Source organism: Orycteropus afer, unplaced genomic scaffold (assembly GCF_000298275.1).
Source record: "Orycteropus afer afer isolate SDZICR_OR568_19922 unplaced genomic scaffold, OryAfe1.0 scaffold00366, whole genome shotgun sequence".
In the NCBI taxonomy this organism is placed as follows: domain Eukaryota; kingdom Metazoa; phylum Chordata; class Mammalia; order Tubulidentata; family Orycteropodidae; genus Orycteropus; species Orycteropus afer.
Genome location: NW_006921953.1, coordinates 2,597,152 through 2,619,549, shown reverse-complemented (window position 1 = coordinate 2,619,549; position 22,398 = coordinate 2,597,152). Strand labels below are relative to the sequence as shown.

The 22,398-nt window shown below is 46.4% G+C and overlaps 1 protein-coding gene across 1 annotated transcript in view; it reads left to right on the top strand.

Moving 5' to 3' along the window:
• The first annotated feature begins 918 nt into the window (after nucleotides 1-918).
• PHYKPL (5-phosphohydroxy-L-lysine phospho-lyase) overlaps nucleotides 919-22,398 on the top strand; it is a 38,167-nt gene continuing 16,687 nt past the window's right edge. The window contains exons 1-8 of the mRNA XM_007952984.1: nucleotides 919-977; nucleotides 2,120-2,238; nucleotides 3,497-3,656; nucleotides 7,179-7,253; nucleotides 9,640-9,727; nucleotides 9,804-9,920; nucleotides 16,511-16,593; nucleotides 16,834-17,059. Of these exons, the coding sequence (XP_007951175.1) occupies nucleotides 919-977; nucleotides 2,120-2,238; nucleotides 3,497-3,656; nucleotides 7,179-7,253; nucleotides 9,640-9,727; nucleotides 9,804-9,920; nucleotides 16,511-16,593; nucleotides 16,834-17,059 (927 nt within the window). The remainder of the gene's footprint in view (nucleotides 978-2,119; nucleotides 2,239-3,496; nucleotides 3,657-7,178; nucleotides 7,254-9,639; nucleotides 9,728-9,803; nucleotides 9,921-16,510; nucleotides 16,594-16,833; nucleotides 17,060-22,398) is intronic.

The following is a 22,398-nucleotide window of genomic DNA, read 5'->3' as shown; positions in this document are numbered from 1 at the left end:
ACCAGGGCCCTGGCTCTAGGGTTCATCAAAGTAGGAAGTCACAGTTCCCCACCCAGGAGGGTGTTCTCTGCCACCACAGCTTCCCTGTCTCTTGTAAACCTTTTCCTCTCACTCTCAGCGGGGAGTCAGGCAGGCCTGAGTTGAGTCCCTCCTCTGCTGCTGACTTTCTGGGAGCAAAGCCCTTTGTCCCTTTCTGGAGCTCAGTTTCCTCCTACGTACAATAGGGCTCAGGAGACCTTAGTCGACCTCCCAACTCTCTTCCTGCTGAGCACTGTATGATTGTTTTGGTGTCAGTGATCTCCGTGGTCAGCTCCAGCAGTGGCCCTGTGCTCTCCTTTTGCCCTCCTGCTCCTTCTTTACGGCGCTGGAATACTCCAGGCCCTGCCTCACCTCTGTGGGCCAGGCCCTGGGCTGGGTGACCGCCGCACATTCCCATTTAATCCTCTTGGCGCACCCGATTTGACACAGGGGAAGACGACTCAGAGGCTGACGCCGCAGGGCCCTGGGCGGGGCCTGCAGGAACTCAGAGCTCTGCTGGGCCGGGGAGCAGAGGCGGGCTCACTCTGGTGACCCTTCCTGGGGAAGGAAACCGCAAGGATCCGGAGGGCTAGGCCCGGGGGACTGTGGTTGGAGCAGTAGGCAAGACGAGAACAAACCCAGCTCCCGTTAGGCCATTACCAAGAACCGATTGGGAGCTGGTGGGGAGGGTGAGGGGGTGCTGCCAGGTTCGTTAGCCAAAGGAATAAATGAACAGACGCGCTAGGGGCCACTCTGGGGGCGGGACCCAAGGGGTCATCTACGGAGGGGGCGGGGCCTAAGGCGGGCGGGCCCTGCGAGCCAGACCGCGCTGCGAACTCCCTCATCAGCGGTAGAGTCTCCAAGCCGACTGCCGCCCCGAGCCCACACCGCTCCAGTGCCATGGCCGCCACCCAGCGCGGAAAGACCGAGACTCTGTCCCTGCGGCGGCGGCTCATCGGGTACCAAGGCGGGCAAGGGATGGCGCGGGGGGCCATGCGCGCACACAAGACGCATGCACGGCCGGCCCCAAGTCCCGCCGGGCTTCACCCGGCTCTGCACGGCGCGAGTTGGCCTTCGGTTCCTAGCCTAAGCAACAGCACCGCGCGCAGCCCTGGCCAGGCAGCCCTCAGCCCCTGTGGCCACAGCCCCCCAGCGTCCTTCTTCTCTGGGCCGCCCCTTCGGCCTGCCATGAGGCTCGTGAGCCGCCTCCGCCTACAGCCGCTACCCAAGCTCTTGGCAGCCTCACTGGGAAGCCATTGCCCTCGGAGAAGGCCTTTATCCAGGCTTGTGGGAGGACCTCACCCAGGGCAGCTTTAGAGTGACCCAGAAACAGGCTGAAAGGACAAAAGGACGATGCTATAGGATAGTGTACACAGACAGGCAGCCTTAGAGAAAGTGACATTTGACTTACTTCTGTGAGGGGCTGTCAAAGGAACATGGCTGTGAGGGAGCCTCTGGCGGAGCTTGGGATTGACACTGGGTGGGGGACGGACAACAGAGCCACTTGGCTAGCAAAGACAAGTTAGGGCATTGGTCAGCGACCCGATGTGGGTGCCCAACGTCACACCCCTCCCTGCGAGGAAATCTTAAGGACCCCACCTTCAGCCCACCACCGGTCTGGGGCAGCCACTTTTTTCCAAATCCAAGGGACAGATAGATGTGAGTACATGCAGAAATGAGCAAGACCACGTAGCCTTGAAATGATTTAAGAAACAAATTAATTTTTTGCATCTTCTTGTCCCAACTCTTTACTTCTTTCCAACCACCTGTGGGTTGGGAGGAGTCCCTGGAGTACAAATAGTTAACTCAAACGATTGGGAAGAAAGGCCTGACAATCTGCTTCCAAAAAATCAGCCATTGAAAATCTATGGAGCACAGTTCTATTCTGACACACATAGGGTTGCCATGAGTCAGCGTCAACCCAAAGGCAACTGGTTTATGGGGTGGGTTATGGAACAGGGAGACTGAAGACAGGGAAGCAACATCTTTCAAGCTTTTATCCTTTCCAAAAACTGGGAAGGAGCTGAAGTGGCATGTGATAGGTGGACCTCAACCTTCAGGTTTTTAGACAAAGTTGTTCACCCCTTGCCTGTCCCCACAGCTCTTCCTGCAGACTCTTTTTCCCTGAGGATCCTCTTAAGATCGTCCGGGGCCAGGGACAGTACATGTACAATGAACAGGGGGCAGAATACCTCGATTGCATCAACAATGTGGCTCACGGTCAGTATCATCCCTCAGACTAGAGGGGCAGGAGAGGAGGTCAATGCTATGAACCTGGTCTAAGGGTATCCTGAGGCTGAAGAGGGTGTGGAGAACCCGGGTTAAATTGAGCCAGCATCCATGGCCAAACAAGGCCCAGTCTTTATGGTATAGATGTAGAAGTTTCCAAGGGGTAACCATGTTTAATCCAGAGACCTGGGTCTGGGGGTCTAATCCAGCTAGGAGCTGCTAAAGAGCTCAGAAGTGGGAGATAGCTCAGCCTTGACCAGCAAACCAGCAGGGCCAGAGTCAGGTGGGCAGGGGTCATAGTAGGACTTCCCTGACTATTTCAGGTGCTGGCTAGAGAAACAGGTAGGAATTCAGTCATCCAGACAGAGCCACCAGAGAGGACAGAAGGAAAAGGAGTCTGAGACTCAGTAGGCAAATTGGAAGTTAATAAAGTAGAGGCTAAGAGCAGGGGCTCTAGCCCAGACTGCTAGGGTTCAAATCCCTGTCATTCATTTACCAGCCTTGTGATCTTGGGCAGGTTACTTGATTTCTTTGAGCCTCAGATGTAATAATAGATACCTACCTGTTTCGGAGGATTGAGTGAATTAATTCATGTAACTTACTTTGAACATGCCTGACATGTATGGTAGCCCATGGGTGGCATAAACCATTAAGTGCTTAGCTAGTAACTAAAAGATTGGTGATATTTCTGAAGGAAGGCCTGGCAATCTACTTATGAAAGATTACAGCCATTGAAAACCCTGTGGAACACATTCTCCTGTGACACATGGGGCTGCCATGAGTAGGTATCAATGGCAACTGGTTAGTTCTTTTTTGGTTTGACACATGGCAAGCCTTCAATGCATGCTCACTGGCTCACTGTTGTTATTGTCCTTGACCTTTGGCAATGTGGGTGACCTCCAGCCCCCACTGACTGGTGAAGTCAAGCTTGCTGATAGACCCCCTGCCTTGTCAAAAGAAGGCCTCAGGAAGCCTTCTTAAAGACGTGGGTTTTCCAGACATATTTTCTGCCAGAAAACTATTTCCTTCTGATAGTTCTCAGTGACTCCTTCCTAGGTCTTCCTCTCCAAAACAGGCCTCGTTCCCTCTGTCTCTCTCTCACACACACCTGTCTCCAGACACCCCTCCTTCCTTTTCTCCTCTCCCTCTGTAGCTGCATCTCTTCAGGCCAGGTTTATACATTAGCCTGGGGAGGCCTGGTGGAACTGGCCAAAAGGGGCTGGCAAGGTGACTGAATGGCTTCTTCTAGTTGGGCACTGCCACCCTCTCGTGGTCCGGGCAGCACATGAACAGAACCAGGTGCTCAACACCAACAGCCGGTACCTGCATGACAACATCATCGATTATGCACAGAGGCTTTCAGAGACCCTGCCAGAGCAGCTCTGTGTGTTCTATTTCCTGAATTCTGGGTAAGTGGACTGCACCAGCCCCTGGCAGAAGGGTGAGACAATGAAGGAGAGAGTTGCTTGCATGGGTGCAACACAGAGTAGTAGACCTTGTGGTCTTCAGGGAGGGACAGCCTTTGACATGCCTGGCTCCCAAGCAGACGAGCTATGGACCCTGGTTTGTAACATATCAGATCAAGATTACTTGTCTGTCAGGGATGCTGTTAGCTCCTCTCCAGGATCCTTGTTGGGGGTTAATGAAATTACATACCCCGTGATTTCTGCCTCACGAATCCACAGCACAGTGCTGAGGGTACTGCCCTAACCTTTGTCTTCAGGTTGCTCAATGAGAAGCAGAAACATCAAGTGATTCTTCAAAGAAATGCAGAATTACAAAGTGGGATCATTGTCTGGAGGAAAAGTGCAGGGTACAATGAAGAGAGTCAAGGAGGGCATCCCTACATAAGTAACATTAAGCTGAGATCTATAAAAAAAAAAAAAAAGACGACCATGAAACAACTAGGTGAGGAGGAAAGGGAGGGTTCTTCCACCTCATTAGAAGGACTCTTATCAGAGTTGGTCACCAAAGGAACAGCCTGTGCAAAGGCCAGGCTTGCCCTGACAGGAAGGGCACAATGTGCCAGCACATTTGAGGAACTGAAAAAAGGCCAGTGAGGGAGAGGAAAGGGTGCAAGCTGACACTGGAGAGGACAGTGGGGCCCCATCACCCAGGGTCTTAGCAGTCACATGAGTAATCTGTTTTTATCCTAAGAGCATTGGGAAGCTATTGAAGGGTTTTAATCAGGGAAGTGATGTAATCAGGGCTAAGGGAGAGCAAGAATGGACACTGTTAGAAACCAACCAGTGGCCAGGTGAAAGGGAATGGTAGCTTAGACTAGGACAGTGGAGACAGAAAGGGGCAGATAAAGTGTACCCAGAACAAGGCAGCATACCTCGGAGAGAACATTCAACAATTGGGAGTGTTCAGAGTATAGTAATGATTATTCCACTGTTAATGCCATTCATGTAGTACATTCATTAGTCCTCTCCTTCCCCAATAATTTCTGGGAATTACCACCTTCAATTTACAGATAAGTAGAAGTAGTTCAGCCCGCCAGGTTCATCCATCTAGAGACGATGGAGCCACAGTGGGAACCCAAGTTCTTTGGGCTCCTAGTCAGGTTCTCTGGGAAGTGCTTCCTTAGTGGAAGAAGAAAGAATAGTCCTGCTGGCTTCCTCCACCACATGCATTCTGTGGGTTCCAGTGACTTCCATGGTGCCAACTCCAGCAGTCTCTGCTGCCCTGTCATGCTCTGTCTCTTGGCAGTATTTGACAGACTGAACCACTTCCTTGGGAGATATTTCTCGTCTTGCTTCTGGGACACCGTACTCTCGTGGTCTCCTTCCAACTTCTCTGGCCTCTCTCCTCTTTCCTTTGCTGGCTCCTCCTCCTTTATTCTTCAGGGTTGGTCTCAGGCTATTTTCCTCTCCAAACCCTCTCCCTTCGTGGTCTTATCCATTCCCATGGCTGTAACTGTCATCTCTAGGCTGATAACTCCCTCATCGATGCCCCAAGCGTAAATATTACCCATGTGTTCTAGACTCAGGTTTTTTTTTGTTTGTTTGTTTTAATTTTTATTGTGATTTGGGTGAAAGTTTACACAGCAATTTCATTTTCCATACAGCTGTTCATAGATATTTTGTCTCATGATGCTGACTGCAATTTCCCACAGTGTAACAGCTCTCTTCCCACTTCCTCCCCTTAATTAACTCTTCCCTGTGTCCTTCCCTCCCATACACTTCTGCCCACCTCCCAGTGGTCTCCCTGTGCAAACACTGCCCTTCTGTTGTCCCATGATTGATCTCTCCACGGAATGTATCTACCTGATGTAAACGTTCACCCCATATGCCAGTCTTTTATTTGGCTGGAAGTCATAGGAGTAAGTTCAATTCCAGACCTGAAGGGCATATCAGACCAGCAAACCTGGTGTGTGTGTGTGTGTGTGTGTGTGTATAATTTTGATAGACTTAGGCTTTAAATGTCCACCTCACATCTGACAAATATCTCCAACTTAACATGTCCAAAGTGAGTTCTTGCTTGTCTTCCACCAGCACCTGCTATGGGAATTGGTGCTGGCATCTACCCCAGGCCTTACCAAGAAGACTCTCCCCACACCCCCACCTTGTAAATGCCTCCTCCGTGACCTTGGAGTAGTCATTCAAGGCAGGAGTCTCTCTCCTCCTCCCAGTGCCACATCAAGCCCTGCCTAGTCTGTTTGGATATCTCTTGCATCCAACCACCTCTCTGCACCCCCATAGCACCCCCAGCTCTCCCTGGACAGCCTTCTCTAAGTCTACCCTCCCCTGCTTTCATTCTTTCTACTCTGTTAGACACACAGCCAGAGGCTGCCTACTGAAATGTGTTGAGTCATGTCCCTTCTCTGATTAAAATCCTTTCGTGGCTTTCCAGGGCACTGCAAATTCAACCCAGGTGCCTTTCGAGGCCCACAAAGCCCTGAAACCTGGCCCCTGCATGCCCTTCTACTTCTCCCAACCAGGCAGTACCCTGCCCTGCCCTGCCTTGCCCTGCCCTGGTTAGACCCTCCCCCACCCTCTCTTAGTTCCTTGAGCTCATTTCCTTCCCAGGGCCTTGGTGCATGCTGCTCTGTCTGCCTGGAAACTTCTCTAAGTGGCTGGTCCTTCCCTCTCAGGACTCATTGCATGTGTTATCTCCTCACAGGGGTCTTCCCAGACCCACTCTGAAGCAAGGCCATCTGGCATCCTCTCTTTCAGCACCTTGTTTCCATTGAAGTGTTTATCAAACTGACAATTAGTTTCATTCTCCATCCTTTTGCTTCCATGACACATGCTGTAGTGTAAGCTTCATGAGGTCCAGGGCCAGTCAGTTTTACTAACTGTATTAGCCCCCAGTTCTAACCACCATGCCTAGCAGAGAGAAGGCATTTGATAAACATTTACTAAGTGAATTGTGTCCTGAGAACCATCTTGCTAGTGAAGGGGCCTGTCTGTGGGAACCCATCATAAGGAAGGAGGGCAGGTAGAACCCCTGAGACTGTGGCCATGGGTTACCCTTCAGGACTAGAAATGGACTCACTTCCATGGACTGGCCCTCAGCCTAATGTTAGAAAGACCTACATGGAGAACATCTACCCCAGGGTGATGCACCCACCTACTCTAGGAAGATGCTCCCCTTAGATCAATCAGCCATGAGACACCAGAGGGGCAGCATTTACATAGAGGGAAAGCTGGACAGACAGGAATGCATAGATAAGAAGGATACAGAGAGGGAGTAATCACAGGCAGGAGAGGGGAGGAGAATTTTTTTTATGGTTGGGAATGCTAATCAGTGCCCTGAAATCAAATGTACATGAACTGTTGAATGTAAAACAAATCTGCTTTGTAAATGTGTACCCAAAGCACAATAATTTTTAAAAAAGAAAAAAATGAGGGAGGGCAGAGTGGCAGTATTGCCCTGACTGTGCCCTCGATTGGCCATCTGAGCAGGGCCCACCTTTTGTGCCACAGGTCAGAAGCCAACGACCTGGCCCTGAGGTTGGCCCGCCAATACACAGGACACCAGGACGTGGTGGTACTGGACCAGTAAGTGTAACTCACAGCCCTGCCCCTCCTATAAGCCTTGGGCCTTTGAACTTATTGGGGATCAGTGAGACTCTGACTTCAGGTGTGTCTTAGTCAGGGTCTTCTGGACAAAAAAAAAAAAAACAGTAAGATATATATAAGGTTGTGGGGTGTGACACAAATGGTTTACACTCACCTGCTAATCTAGAGATTGGGGATTCAAACCCACCCAGCAGCACCTTGAAAGAAAGGCCTGTCAGTCTGCTTCCATAAAGATCACAGCCACAAAAACCCTCTGGAGCAGTTCTACTGTGTAACATATGGGGTCCCAAAGAGTCAGAATCAACCCAGCAGCAAAGACTTTTATTTGTGTGTATGTGTTTTTAAGATATATATAGAGAGAGCATTTTAAGTATTTTAAAGAATTGACTCATGTGATTGTGGGGGCTGGCAAGTCCAAAATCTGTAGGTCAGGTGACAGGCTGGAGACAACTGTAGACCTGTGTCCCAAAATCCATAGGTCAGGCAATGATAAGAGTGGAGGAATTCTGGCACAATGGCTCTTTACACCTTAAGGAAAACGTTCTTTTTTCTCTTCAGGCCTCATTCAACTGATTGAATGAGGCCCATCTATATTAGCAAGGGTAATCTACCTTAAGGCCAATTGATTAATCACTTGTAACTACTACATGGAGTCCCTGAATGGCACAAATGGTTAATGCAGTAAGCTGCTAACCAAAAACTTGGAGGTTTGAGTCCACTCAAAGGTGCCTCAGAAGAAAAGCCTGGCAATCTACTTGTGAAAAATCAGTCACTAGAAATCCTGTGGAGCACATTTCTGCTCTGACAGACCTGAGGTTGCCATGGGTTAAGGTTTTTGTTTTAACTACTTCATAACAGCATCTAGACTACTGTTTGACCAAACAACTGAGCATTGTAGCCTTGCCAGGTTGACACATACAATTAACCATCCCAGGGTGCTTTAGGCCAGTCAGGATGAAGGGCCTGGGCTACTGCAGGGAGGCCTGACAGGAAGGGCAGGGGACCATAGAGACCTCAGCAGGGCTCTTTCCCCAAGTCACACTGTTCTGCAAGGACATCTCCCAGGGAGCAGAGAATGTAAGGTGGTGAAAGTTTGTCCCACAGCCTTTGTCTTAGGCTGGGTTCTCTGAAGAAGCAATACCAGTGAACCTTATGTATAGAAAGAAGAGAAAAACTTATCTCAAAGAAATGGCTCATGCAGTTGTAGAGGTTGGCATGTCCCAAGTCTGTGGGTCAGAGGTTAAGCTGGAGGCTTCTCCTGACTCAGACAGCTGCAGGGCCTGATGATGGGCACATAATACAATAGGCTTTGGAGGCTGATGAATCCGAGATCAGCAGATAAAATGGCAGACTGTTGGCTCACAGGCTGTGGAGGCAACAGTCCCAAGATCAGCAGGCAATCCAGGAGGCCACTGGTTCAAGTCCAGATGATGATGAGCCAGATGCAGGATCTCAAGTAAAAAAGCCATAGAGCTTTGCCAGGATGTCCATAAATATTGGAAGCAGGCCATACCCCTGCGGAAACTTTATTTCAACTCACTGGCTGCTCATAGCCGATCTCACCATGGAGGTCATTGCATTACATGAGATCTCATCATGGGACATTACTTTATAGTAACTACTAAACCACTGAGAATCATGGCCCAGTTGACGCACAGCATCAACTATCACAACCTTTAAAATATGAAAGCTGTCTCGACAGCTATCATTGTTAGTTGCCATCCAGTCGACTCCAACTCACAGTGACCCCATGTGCAACAGAACAAAATGTAGAGTCTTATACCATCTTCATAATCATTGTATGCTTGAGTCTACTGCTGTGGCCACTGTGTATTCTGAGTGCCTTCTAACCTAGGGGCTCATCTTCCAGCGCTATATCAGACAATATTCTTTTGTGCTCCATAGGGTTTTCATTGGCTAATTTACAGAAGTATATCACCAGGCCTTTCTTCCAAGTCTGTCTTAGTGTGAAACCTGTCTACCATGGCTGACCCTGCTGGTATTTGATAATACCGGTGAAATAGCTTCCAATATCACAGCAGTATGCAAGCCAAACTCACAGATGGGTGTGGGTCCCAACAGTCACACCCCTATATTGAGTATCTGATGTACACAGGCCCAGGGGTTGGCATGGAGCACGATCACACTTTAAGACTCATTGTGACCAAAGGAGAAAGCTGGACCCAGAACAATTAAATGATGATCCTCCATTTCATAGCTAGTAGGTGGCATTGCCAGGAAAATTTGCTGACTCCCAGCCCAAGGACATGGTGCTGTGACAGGAATGTCAGCCTTCCTTGCATGTCTTCTGAGACAGGCAGAGTCCCTGCCACCTACGCTTAAGCCCACCTCCCTCTCTTCCCAGTGCATATCACGGCCATCTGAGCTCCCTGATCGACATCAGCCCCTACAAGTTCCGGAACCTGGACGGCCAGAAGGAGTGGGTCCACGTGGTATGCACTGCCTACTTCGGCAGTAGTTCAGGGCCCACCCTTACACCCAGTGACACAGTGCTGTCACTCCCCACAGGCACTGCTCCCAGACACCTACCGAGGCCCCTACCGGGAGGACCACCCCAACCCTGGAGAGGCCTATGCCAGTGATGTGGAGCGTGTGATCAACAGTGCCCAGGAGAGGGGCAGGAAGGTAACCACCTTTCACACCTGCTGAGTCCTGCTGGCACCAGATGTCATTCCTTCTGTGCAGGATGCTGGTAGCCCAAAAGGGAAGCAGGCCAACCCCTGCCCTTGAGGAGTCCAGGGCGAGTTAACATGCTCAGCAGAGAGTTCCAATACACTGATGAGGGCATGGATAGAGATACATCTGAGTGTGATGGGAAGCTGCAGCACCTAACCCAGGCTTGTGGGTATGGGTGGGACGGAGGGATCTTTGGAGGAGGTTGTCTTAGTTTCCTAGAACTGCTGTAACAGAAATGGGTGACTGCAAACAGGGCATGGGAGTGGCATCTCTGACCTCTTCTAAGTTCACAAGAAGGAGAATCACCATCAGCAACCTCAGGCTTATTTCTGTGAGGCCAGACATGCCACCACCCTCTAGCCTTTTTACCAAATCTGACACCAACCATCACTCCCACGGCACTCACCGCTTCTCTTCTGGGTTTAATAATTCATTGCAATAGCCATACAGAACTCACAAACAATACTCAAGGTTATGGAGTTTATTAGGGAAGCAACAGGTTACAATTCAGGTTCAGGAATGCTCAGGATATAATTATTTGATCATGACAGCCTCCCTCTGCTATACCTGCAGGTACGCTTCTCTTTGGCCGTTGGCCTCTCAGCCAGGTCTCTGCTCTACTTGGGCAGGTATTACAGAGCTCTTTTAGCTCTGCTTATAGGTACACTCTACCAGCGACCCTCCTGCCCAAATGTACTCTCGGCTTTCTTGCTTCATGGACTAGTAAGCCCACCTCTCTGTATTGTGCTGGTCTGTTGGTTCTTCTGCCTCCACTGCCCCTATCTCCCTGCTGTCTCTCTGCCATTGTCTCAGCACAGGGGTCTTGGGTCCAAGGACACACTCCATCGATTTCAGGCTGCTCTTTCTTGATGGTAGTGAGATCCCCCTTTCTGCCTCTAGGAGGGCTCATTGTAAACCTAGCAGAATGACAAAACTGACCAATCCACACATTAGGGTTCCATATACCTTATTTCCACACAAGGTTTTCAGTGACCAGTTTTTTCTGGAAAAAGTAGGTGGCCCTGTCCTTCTTCCCAGTCTGTCTTAATCTGGAAGCTCCACTGAAAACCTGTCCACCATAGATGACCCTGCTGGTATGTGAAATACTAGTGGCATAGCCTCCAGCCTCACAGCAACCTGCAAGCCACCACCTTACAACAAACTGACAAGTGGGAAAAAAAATCAAGCCTCGAGTTGCAATATTGGAGGATTCTATGAGCAAAATATTGAATTAGGTAGGATGCATCAAAAGAAGATGGAAGGAATATACAGTCACTGTACCAGAAAGAATTGGTCAGTGTTCAACCATTTCAGGAGGAGCATATGCTCAAGAACCAGTGGTATTGAAGGAAGAAGTCAAAGCTGCACTGGAGGAATTAGTGAAAAACAAGGCCCTAGGAATTTATGGAAAACTCATTAAGATGTTTCAACAAACAGACGCAGCACTGGAGGCACTTACTCACTTATGCCAAGAGATTTGGCAGGCAGCTACATAGCCAACTGACTGGAAGAGATCCATATTTGTGCCCATTCCAAAGAAAGGTGATCCAGCAGACTGGAAATTATTGAACAATGTCATTAATATCACCCAAGTAAAACTCTGCTGAAGATAATTCAAAAACAGTTGCAGCAGTATATTGACAGGAAACTTCCAGAAATGCAAGCTGGATTCAGCTCAGAAGAGGATGTAGAACAAGGGATATCACTGCTGATGTCAGATGGATCTTGGCTGAGAGCAAATATGAGAACGATGTTTACTTGTGTTTTATTGACTTGCAAAGGCATTCAGCTGTGGGGATCATAATAAGTTATGGGTAATATGCAAAGAATGGGAATTTCAGAACATTTAATTGTATTCATGGGGAATCTGTACATAGACCAAGAAGCTGTGGTTCGAACAGAACAAGGGGCTAGTGCATGGCTTAAAATCAGGAAGGGTGTGTGTTAGGGTTGTGTCCTTTCACCATACTTATTCAGTCTATATGCTGAGCAAATAATCCAAGAAGCTGGACTACATGAAGAAGAACAAGGCATCAGGATTAGAGGAAAACTCATTAACCTGCAATATGCAGATGACACAACCCTGCCTGCTGAAAGTGAAGACTTGAAGCACTTACTGATGAACATCAAGACTAATCTTCAGTACGGATTATACCTCAACATAAAAAAAAAAAAAAAAATCCTCACAAGTGGGCCAATAAGCAACATCATGATAAATGGAGAAAAGATTGAATTTGTCAGGGATTTCAAATTACTTGGATCCACAGTCAACACTAATGGAAGCAGCAGTGAAGAAATCAAATGTCATATTTCACTGGGCATATCTGCTGCAAAAGACCTCTTTAAAGTGTTAAGGAGCAAAGATATCACTTTGAAGATAAGGTGTGCCTCAATGGAATACTATGCAAAGCTAAAGAATAATGTAGAATCTGCAAAACACCGCATAATGTGAATGAACTTGGAGGACATTATGCTGAGTGAAATAAGTCAATCACAAAAGGACAAATATGGTATTAGTCCGTTATTGTAAAAATTAAGGAAAGGTTTATCTATTGAAGGAAATTTTCTTTGTTGGTTACCAGGAGTGGGAGGGGAGGGGAGGGACTGCCGTTAGATAGATAGTGATAAATATTGATTTGGGTGAAGAGAAAGGCAACGTACCAAATGTGAGTGACCAATATGACAGCATTGAGGATGAGAAAGACATAGAGAGGTACAAGGGAAGTACAGACAACAAATATGAACCCTTTTGCATATACAGTACTGAGTTCTCAGTGAAGGTAAACATGGGTACATGGATGGATAGATAGGTGGACAGGCTAAACGATTAGGTATGTCTATGTGGGGAGTGTATCCAGGATCATATATAAGGTTGGCAGACAATGGTCCTATAAGTTTATGTGAATGATCAGAATCCCCAGGTGTATGGTACAGCTGACAAGGGGCTAGGTTGTGGTCACTGCTTGGTCACAGCCAGCTACCCAGAGCAACCGAGTAGTTGATCGTGAGGGCTTGGGACCATGGTCACAGGGGACATCAAGCTCAATTGGCATAACATACTATACAAAACATTGTTCCACCTCCTACTTTGGTGAGTAGTGGACTGGGATCTTAAAAGCTAGCAAGCTGCCATCTAGATGCAACGATGGGTCTCTCCTCATCAAGAGCAAAGAAGAAAGAAGAAAACCAAAATTAATGGAAACAATCAGTCCCCACGACTGGTACACCATCCGATCTGCAACCTATACAACTATGAGACCAGAAGAACTAGATGGTGCCCGGCTACCACTGTCATCCACTTGGAAGGGATGTAGGAGATCCTGGATAGAGAGGGAGAACAATGTGGAACAAAACTCAAAATCATTTGGAGGGAAAAAAAAAAAAAGGATGGTTGGGACCAGGTTTGCTGGTCCAATAGAGCCTGATGAAACCACTGAGACTATGGCCCCTAGCTGCCCTTCAGGTCTGGAATTGAACCCACACCTGTGGTTTCCAGCCAAACAAAGTACAGGCATGTGAGTTGAACATTTACCTCAAGTAGACACACGCCCTGGAGAGAACAATCATGGGAGAAGGAAGGGCTGCTTATGCACAGGGAGACAGCTCAGGGGGCAGGAGAGTATGGAGGGATGGATACTGGGAAGTGGTAACTATGGGGAGGAAGTGGGAGGGGAGCTGCTGCATTGTAAATTTTGGTCAATGACATGAGACAAAGTATATGTGAACTGCTGTATGGAGAGTGAATTTGCTCTGTAAATCTTCACCCAAATCACAATAAAAAAAAAAAAAAGATAAGGTGTGCCTAACCCAACCCATGGTATTTTCATTGCCTCATATGAATATGAAAACTGGACAATGAATAAGGAAGACCAAGGAAGTTGATGCCTTTGACTTGTGATGTTGGCAAAGAATACTGACAATAACATGGACTGCCAGAAGAACGAACAAATCTGTCTTGGATAAGTGCAGCTGGAATACTCCTTAGAAGCAAGAATGGCCAGACTTTGTCTCACCTACTTTGATCATGTTGTCAGAAGGGACCAGTCCCTGCAGAAGGATAAAGGTAAAGTGAAGGGTCAGCAGAAAATGGGAAGACCCTCAACGAGATGGATTGGCACAGTGACTACAATGACGGACTCGAACATAAAAAAGATTGTGAGGAATTCACAGGATGGAGCGGTTTTTCATTTTGTTGTACATAGTGTCACTATGAGTCAGCGCCAACTCCTACTACAACAACCACCCCCACAAGGGTGCCATGTACTTTATTTACATTATTAACAAGCTATTCAATCCCCTTGGTGAGCCACAAGCACCTTATATTTGCATAGTTCCTCCCAGTCATCTGGTGGGAATCACAGAGACCATGGCTAGATGATCCATACCCAGTAATTCACCACACCACAGTGGCTTTAAAGAACAGAAATTTATTTCTCATAGTTGTGGAGGCAAAAAGCCCAAGTCAGGGTCTCGGCCATATTGATTCCTTACTTGTAGGTCGTTCCTTGGTTCCTTGGCTTATAGACATCCTCACATAGTGCCTTTCTTTTCCCCACGTATACATATTTCTTTGTCCAGTATGCTCCTTTCATAACACAGAAGTGATTAGGAGCCACCCTACACTGGCATGAGCTCAACTGATCACTTGATTATATTACATTAGATTGCATTACAAAAAGTGATTACATTGCATTAGATTAGATCACACCCACAGGTAGAAACCAAAAGTCAAACCTACTGCCATCGAGTAGATTCCGACTCATAGTGACCCCATAGGACAGAGTAGAACTGCCTCATAGGGTTCCAGGGCTATAAATCTTTATGAAAGCAGACAGCCTCATCTTTTTCCCTCAGAGTGGCTGGTGAGTTTGAACTGCTGATCTTTTGGCTAGCTGCCAAATGCTTTAACCACTGCACAGAACTCCCACAGATATAGGGGTTAGGATTCCATCATGTATGAGTGGGGGGGGGGCACACAATTCAGTCCATGTCAAAGGTGCTACCTTATTTCAGTAGTAACAGGTTAGGAGTTAGCCACACAGCAGAGGTAGGAGAGTAGAAGGGGACAGGCATACTCTGTAGATGGTGGGTAGCATTGCCCAGAGGGGAAGAGCCATGTAGGGTGTGGGGCCTGGCTGATCAAGTCAGGGGGGGCCCACAGGGGCAGGTAGGGTCCAGGTACCCCCAGGTACCAGGTGTTATGGACTGATACTCTTCCCTGGAGGCAAGGGCAACCATGGGAGGGTTTGAAGAAGAGTAATGGCATCAGGGCTGTGCTCTACAGAGCTCCCTCAGGCTGTGTGGACAGTGGTTTGAATGAGGCGAGCCTGCAGGCAGGTGATCATGAGGAGGCTGGAAGGCCCAGTGAGCAATGTGGAGGCCTCACCAGGACACCATGGGTGGTGGAAATGGAGTGGGAAGAGTGGAGACAGCAGAGACATGTCATACCTAGGAATAGGGATGGCCATGTGAGAGCAGGAGGGAGGCCATTAGAGATGGAGTGAAGCTCTCGGGAAGGTTCCACCAGAGGAGAGGCAAGCTTAATACAGTCTGCACAGCAAACGAAGGCAACTTTGCAGCCTGGAGGTTGGCAGGGCCAAAATAGGGCCACCTGGACTGGATCCTGCATTTGACTGCTAACCAGAAGATTGGCACTTCAAACTCATCAGCTGCTCTGAGGGAGAAAGATGAAGTAATCTACTTCCGTACAGATTTACCACCTTGGAAACCCAAAGGGGGTCGCTATGAGTCAGAATCAACTCAATGCAGTGTGTTTGTTTTGTACTGGATCCTGCAAGCCTGTGTGTTTCAAACGCTCTTCACCCAGTTATATAAAATGTGAAAAGAGAATTGCTCTGGTTGCAAACAGGGACGGAAAGGGGCTTCCCCTCCCGTCCACCATCCCTCATCCTGATAGTGGCCTCTTAGTTCCCTCCAAGGCGAAGCCACAGCTCTGAAGTCATTGCTCAGGAAAAAAGGGTGAGGGATTTACTCAGGGCAGCTCTGAGCTCAGGCCTCTGGGTTGACATATTCTCTGGTGGCCGTGCAGTGACACACTAGAAGAGCCAAACAGGAGGCAGCTGCCATAGTCTAAGGCAGAAATAGGCAGGTCCACCAGGAGGCCGGAGCATACAGTTGGAGGGAAGGTGTGGACTGCAGAGAAGTCACAGAGGGAGAACCAATGGGCTGTGATTGGATGAGCGAAGGGTTAGATCAAGGTGAGAGGCCGGATTTCTGCCCTGGAGGATGGAACAGGGGTGGTGCTGGTCCCCAGATAAAGGGATAGAAGAAAGAAACAGCTTTATGGTGTGGACCATGCAGAGTGCGAGGGGCCTGGGGGACATCCCAGTGGTAAGAGTTGGTTTGAGGCTGAAAGAAAGTAGCATCAAGACCCCTCCATTGGCTGTGGAGCTTATAGTCAGGTTCACAAGTGGCCTTCTCAGCCCGCTTGTAGCCAGCACTGAGCCACGTCAGCAGGACAACCTGAGCTGGCTACTGCACGCAGCCAGGTGGTTCCGGATGTCCCCTCTCATCCACAGATCGCAGCGTTCTTCATTGAGTCTCTGCCCAGTGTGGGAGGGCAGATCATCCCCCCTGCGGGCTACTTCGCAAGAGTGGCTGAGTGAGTAGGTGGCAGGGGGCAGCCCCTGGGAGGGAAGGACCCTAAGGGCATTTCCCAACCTTTGTCCTGAACCCCATCTTCAACCTGGCCTGTTTGCCAGAATTTTTAGGAAAAAACCCTATAGAAACAAAGGCCAGCCATTAGCCCAAGACCTCCACCTTAGTCAGAGCTCCAAGATCTCCCACCTCTGGGTCCATCCCCTTCCCACAGCTCTCATCCGTCCTCTGTCCTCTGCCACAGGCACATCCACAGGGCTGGAGGGGTCTTTGTCGCCGATGAGATTCAAGTTGGCTTTGGTCGTGTGGGCAAGCACTTCTGGGCCTTCCAGCTGCAGGGAGAGGACTTTGTCCCTGACATTGTCACCATGGGCAAGCCCATTGGCAATGGCCACCCTCTTGCCTGCGTGGCCACAACCCAAGCTGTGGCGAGGGCATTTGAAGCCACTGGCATTGAGTACTTCAACACGGTGAGTAAGGGCTCCGGGGTGGGGGCACTCACTGGGCTCTGCTGGGCCTGGAAAACTGGCTCATCCTTAGTGAGCAAAGGCCCTGGGCCCAGCACCAAGACTGCTAGGATACTGTCTTACGTCATGCTGCTGTAACAGAAACACCACAAGTGGGTGGCTTTAAAGAACGGATTTTCTCTGGCGTTCTGGAGGTTATAAGCCCATGTCAGGGTTTCAGCTACATTGATTCCTTCTGTGTCAATAGCCCCTGGGCATTCCTTGGTTCCTTGGCTTGGTGTCTGTCTTCCACCATGTGTGCCTGTGTGTCTAATCTGACCTTTTTATAACACAGAAGTGATTGGGTTTAGGGCATACCCTGCAGTGGTAAAACTGTATTAACATAACAAACCCAGCTTTCCAAATGGGCTCACATCCACTGGTACAGGGGTTAGGATACCAACACATTTTGAGGGATACAGTTTATCCGTTACACTGTCCACGGGGAGCTAACAGGTCTGAGGAAGAAACAATACATTTAAAAAAGTGAGCCTCCATCCTAAAGTTGTTACAAGGGACCATGCCCCTGAAAAATACATAGCAAGAATGCAAGTGTCCCTCCTCCCCCACCTCATTCCAGCACAATCTGCATACTGTGTACCAGGCTCTGTGCCTGGTGCCGGAGCTACAGAGCTGATTAAGCTGTGCAAGGAGCTCAGTTTGAGCAACAGATATGGTTCAGAGCAGTGTTCACTTTACGGTAGCCCCTTAGAGGAGGGGACAGCTCCTTGTCCTTGGGGTACACAGTCAAGAACTCTCCTTAAGTTGGCCCTTGTATTGCAGGAGAAGCAAGGGCCTGTTCAGAGGCCCAGAGAGAGCAAGTGCAGGGTGGGTACAGGGAGTGTGCTTCCAAACAGAAGCCTTGCTGTGAAGAGGTGAGGAGTTTGGACTGGTCTTGAAGGCAGTGAGGAAGCCTAGGAGAATTTCAATCAGGGAGAAATGAGTCCTGAAGCACACTTTGGAAAGATCTCTGGCAAGAGAAAGAACAGGAAGTATAGAGAGACTGGTCCAGGCAAGAGAAGAGAGACCCAGATCTGGGCACAGGGAGGTAGGAAGGGATAGGGAGTTGAGGGAAAGAAACACAAAAAACAGTTTGAATAGGGCATTGAAACACGTCAGGACTGGCAAAGTGGGTAAGGCAGAGAAGGTCGTTAAGGAGGGAAATGATCACTTTGGCTGTGGCAGAAGGCTGGTGCTTTCAGCAAAGTGTCACTTAAGTGTCCTCTGCCCTAGAGATGCTCACTGTACATGTAGGTGTGAGGGGGCAGGTGGAGACAGACTCAGACACATGATCACAAGCTCATGGTTTAATGCAAGTAGTGTGTTCCCAGTCCTGTGAGCACTAGGGCGAGAGGGGCTGAGAGGTGGGAGGCTTTGTATAGAAGGTGAGTCCAGAGCTGAGTCTCAAGGATGAGGAGAAATTAGCCATCCAAAGAGGTGACAGACAGATAAGCAGGTGGGACTTGATCCTGACTTTTGTTTATCTTTTTTTATTTGAATTTCAAGTGCACTGAATTAAGAATATATATAATCCTTGGTTCATGACAGATTCTCCTCATCTGACCCTGAACAGCCCTCTTTTGGTTAGTCAGTTCATTGGTTACTTTTATTAGTGTTATAAGCATCTGAGTACCCATCATCCCAAATAAAAGCTAGGACTTGACAAAATAACCTGTATCAAACCCTCTGAATATCCCAATCCCATCTCATTGCTTCTGACTCCAGGTCACTTGTCACTCTGAATCCCATGTTCATTTTGTCCCAGTTACCCTTTCTATGTTGTTATTGTGCCTGTATGTTTCTCCTAAAAGATGGCATTTTTTATTTCAGCTGTTTTTAACTTATATATATATATAAAAAAAAAGTATCTCATACTATACTACACTTTGGGGACTTATTTTTCTCATATAAGTTTTTATTATTAAGAATCATCCATATGGTGTGTTACTGACGTTCATTTGTTTTGACTGTTTCATAGTATGTCGTTGTGTAAATATACCTAAATTTATTCACCCATTCCTGCTGATGTGCTTCCAGGTTTTCCATATTGTGGAACAGTGCTGCTATGAACAGTTTTTACAAGTCTCTGTTGTGCAGGTGTAAGAGTTTATTTCATGTATATGCCTAAGAGTGGAATTGCCAGGTCACAGGGTATGTCTTCACCCTCCATTTTAAGAGATAATGACATCTGTGTTCCAGAGTAGTTCACAAGTTAACACCTCTCCTCAGTAGTGTATAGGAGCTTCTGTATATCCACATCCTCTTCAACACCTTTTTATTCTGCCAATCAAGTGGGTCTAAAATAGTATCTCATTGTGGTATTCAGATGCTAGTCCCTGATTTCAAATTATGCAAAACCATGTTTCCTCTTCTTTGGAATGCCTTTTGTAGTTTTTGCCCAGTTTTCAATTGGGCCATAGTGTTTTTCTTATTTATTTGTGGGAGCTTTGTGTGTGTGTGTTTGTGTGTCTTGTTACTAATCCTTTGTCAATTGTGTATGTTTTGAACATGTTCATCCAGTATATAACTTTTCTGTTCACTTCTTTTAAGTATTTTTTGGTTAACAAAAGTTCTTAATTTTACATGGTCAACAACTCAATATCTTCTCTTATAAACAATGCTTTGTTAAAGAAATCCCTACCTCGCCTAAGTCTAAACAACACTGTGGCTGCAACGATGGGCTCAGGTATAGCAAGGATTGTGAAGCTGGCGTGGGACCAGGCAGTGTTTCATTCTGTTGTACATGGAGTCACTGAGTCAGAGCCGACTCAATAGCACCTAACAAAAACAACAAGAAGTCCAAAAGATACTCAGCTACATTTCTATTAGGTGTTTTAACACTTTGTTCTTGACATTAAGTCCTTAATCCATCTGGAATTTATCTTGTATATAGTGTAAACAGGAATCCACTTTGACATTTGGGCAGGTGAATAATGTCTTTCTTCAGCTTTCTTTAAGGAGCTCTGGTGGTGTAGTGGATAAGGCATTTGGCTGCTAACCAGAAGGTCAGAAGTTCAAACCCACCACCTGCTCCGCAGAAGGAAGATGGGGCAATCTACTTCCATAAATATTTACAGCCTTGGAAACCCAGTGGGGATTGCCGTGAGTCAGAACCGACTTGATGGCAGTGAGCTTGGTTTGGTTTGCTTTTCAGCTCTCTTTATTCCTCACTGATCTCATGTGCCACCTCTGTTATATAACCAGAGTTCCATACATGAGCAAGTCTGTTTCTGGGCTCTTATTTCTGTTCTACTGGCCACTTTATCTATCTGTGCCTGTACCACATTTATCACTAGAATTTCAAAGAAAAATTACCTTTTTGCCTGTTTTTTTTTTATTCAGGAGAATTCTAGCTATTTCTGACCCTTTACTCTTTCATATAAATTTTTACATTATCTTTAAATAGTTTATGAAAGACTCTATCAGGACTTAGATTGGATAATTTCATTAAATCTGTAGATCAGTTTGGAAAGAATTGATGTTTTCACAATACTGAATTTTCCTATCCATGAACATTGTATACCTCTCCATGTTCTGTAATTTTCCCTAGAGAGATCCTACACATCATTAGATTTATTCCTTCACATTTGATACTGTCATAAGCAATGACTTCTCTTTATAAAAATGTGGACTTTTGTATATTAATCTTATATCCTTGCTGAACTTGCTGCTTATTTCCAATAATCTTTATGTGACTTAGTTTTGGTTTTTCTATGTAAACAATTACTATATTTTACACAAATAACATGTGTCTTATATGAATTGTTGCTTGAAAGTTTGGTAAAAATCACCCATTAAACAATGTGGGCCTTCTCTTTTCTTTAAGGAAAGATATTTGATTCCTGCTTCAATTTCCTTAAAAGTTTTACTGCTTCTTGGGTTAGTTCTTCTGCATTATACTTTCTGAGGAGTTTGTCTCTTTCATCTGAGAGTTCAAAATTATTGCATATGTTTATTGTTCATATTTTCTTATCATCTTTTTAATCTCTATCATTAAATCCCTTTTTCATTCACGGTATTATTTATTTTTATCTTCTCCCCTTGTTTTCTTTTATTTTCTTTGGATTTATTCAGTTCTTCTTTAATTTCTTAAGATGGATACTTAGCTTAATTCTTTATTACTGTAACTGTTAAGACTATAAGAAACCCTAGTGTTGCAAATGTTTAAGTGTTCAGCTGCTAACCAAAAGGCTGGTAGTTTGAGCTCCCTAGTGATTATATGGGAGAAAGACCTGGAGATCTGCTTCCATAAAGATTAATGTCATGAAGATTATAAATTTCCTTGAAAACACAACTTTCAGTGTGCATCCTATAAATTTTAGTAAATAGTATTTAATTATTACAGAGGTTCTCAAACTATAGTCCAGGGATCCTGAGGGTCATCAAGACCCTTTCAGGGATCCATGAAGTCAAAACTACTTTCATAATAATACTGACACGTTATTTTCCTTTTTCACTCTTATTCTTTCATAAGTGTGTTATGGAGTGTTCCAGAGGCTGCATTATGTATGATATCACAACAGACTGAATACTGAAGCAGATACAAGAATCTAGCTGCCTTCTATTAAGCCAGATATTAAGGAGATTTGAAAAAATGGAGAAACAAGGTTACTCTTCTTACTAATTTTTAAAAATATAGTTATTTTAATTAAAATGTCATTTATAATAATTACAGTTTATTGCTATTAAATGACATTTAAATTATATTATTTTAGAATAGTAAATATTTTAGAATTTTCTTAGTTTTAATTTCAAATAGAGTAATTATTGATAGATATAGTCCACATAAACAAAACTTTCAGAGTCCTCAATAACTGTTTAGAGTATAAAGAGACTCTGAGGCCAAAAAAGTTTGAGAACTGCTGTATTATCATCCAATTCTAGGTTTTGCAAATCATTTTACTATTAATCTCTGACTTAACTGCATTAAGGTAATAGTTCATTTATTGTATGACAGTTATTTTTTTGATACTTATTCTTGCAAACATTTTGCCGTGATCTTTGTAATATACTTGGTCAGCTTTTATGGTTCTGCAAATACTTGAGGAAAATGTTTGTCCTGTAAATGTTGGTTCAGTGCACTGTATATGTCCATTAGGTCACATCTGTTAAATGTGTTGCTTAAATCTTCTGTATTCTTGTTGAGGGGTGCAAAAACGGCAAGGAGGCCACATGTTCTGACCTCCTCTAACCCTACAAGGGGAAGGCAGGATTACCAGCAGTAACCCAAGGCCTATTACTGCCAGGCCAGACATGTTGCCTCCCTCCAGTCCTTTCTCCAACCGTTCCTCCCAGAGCACCCA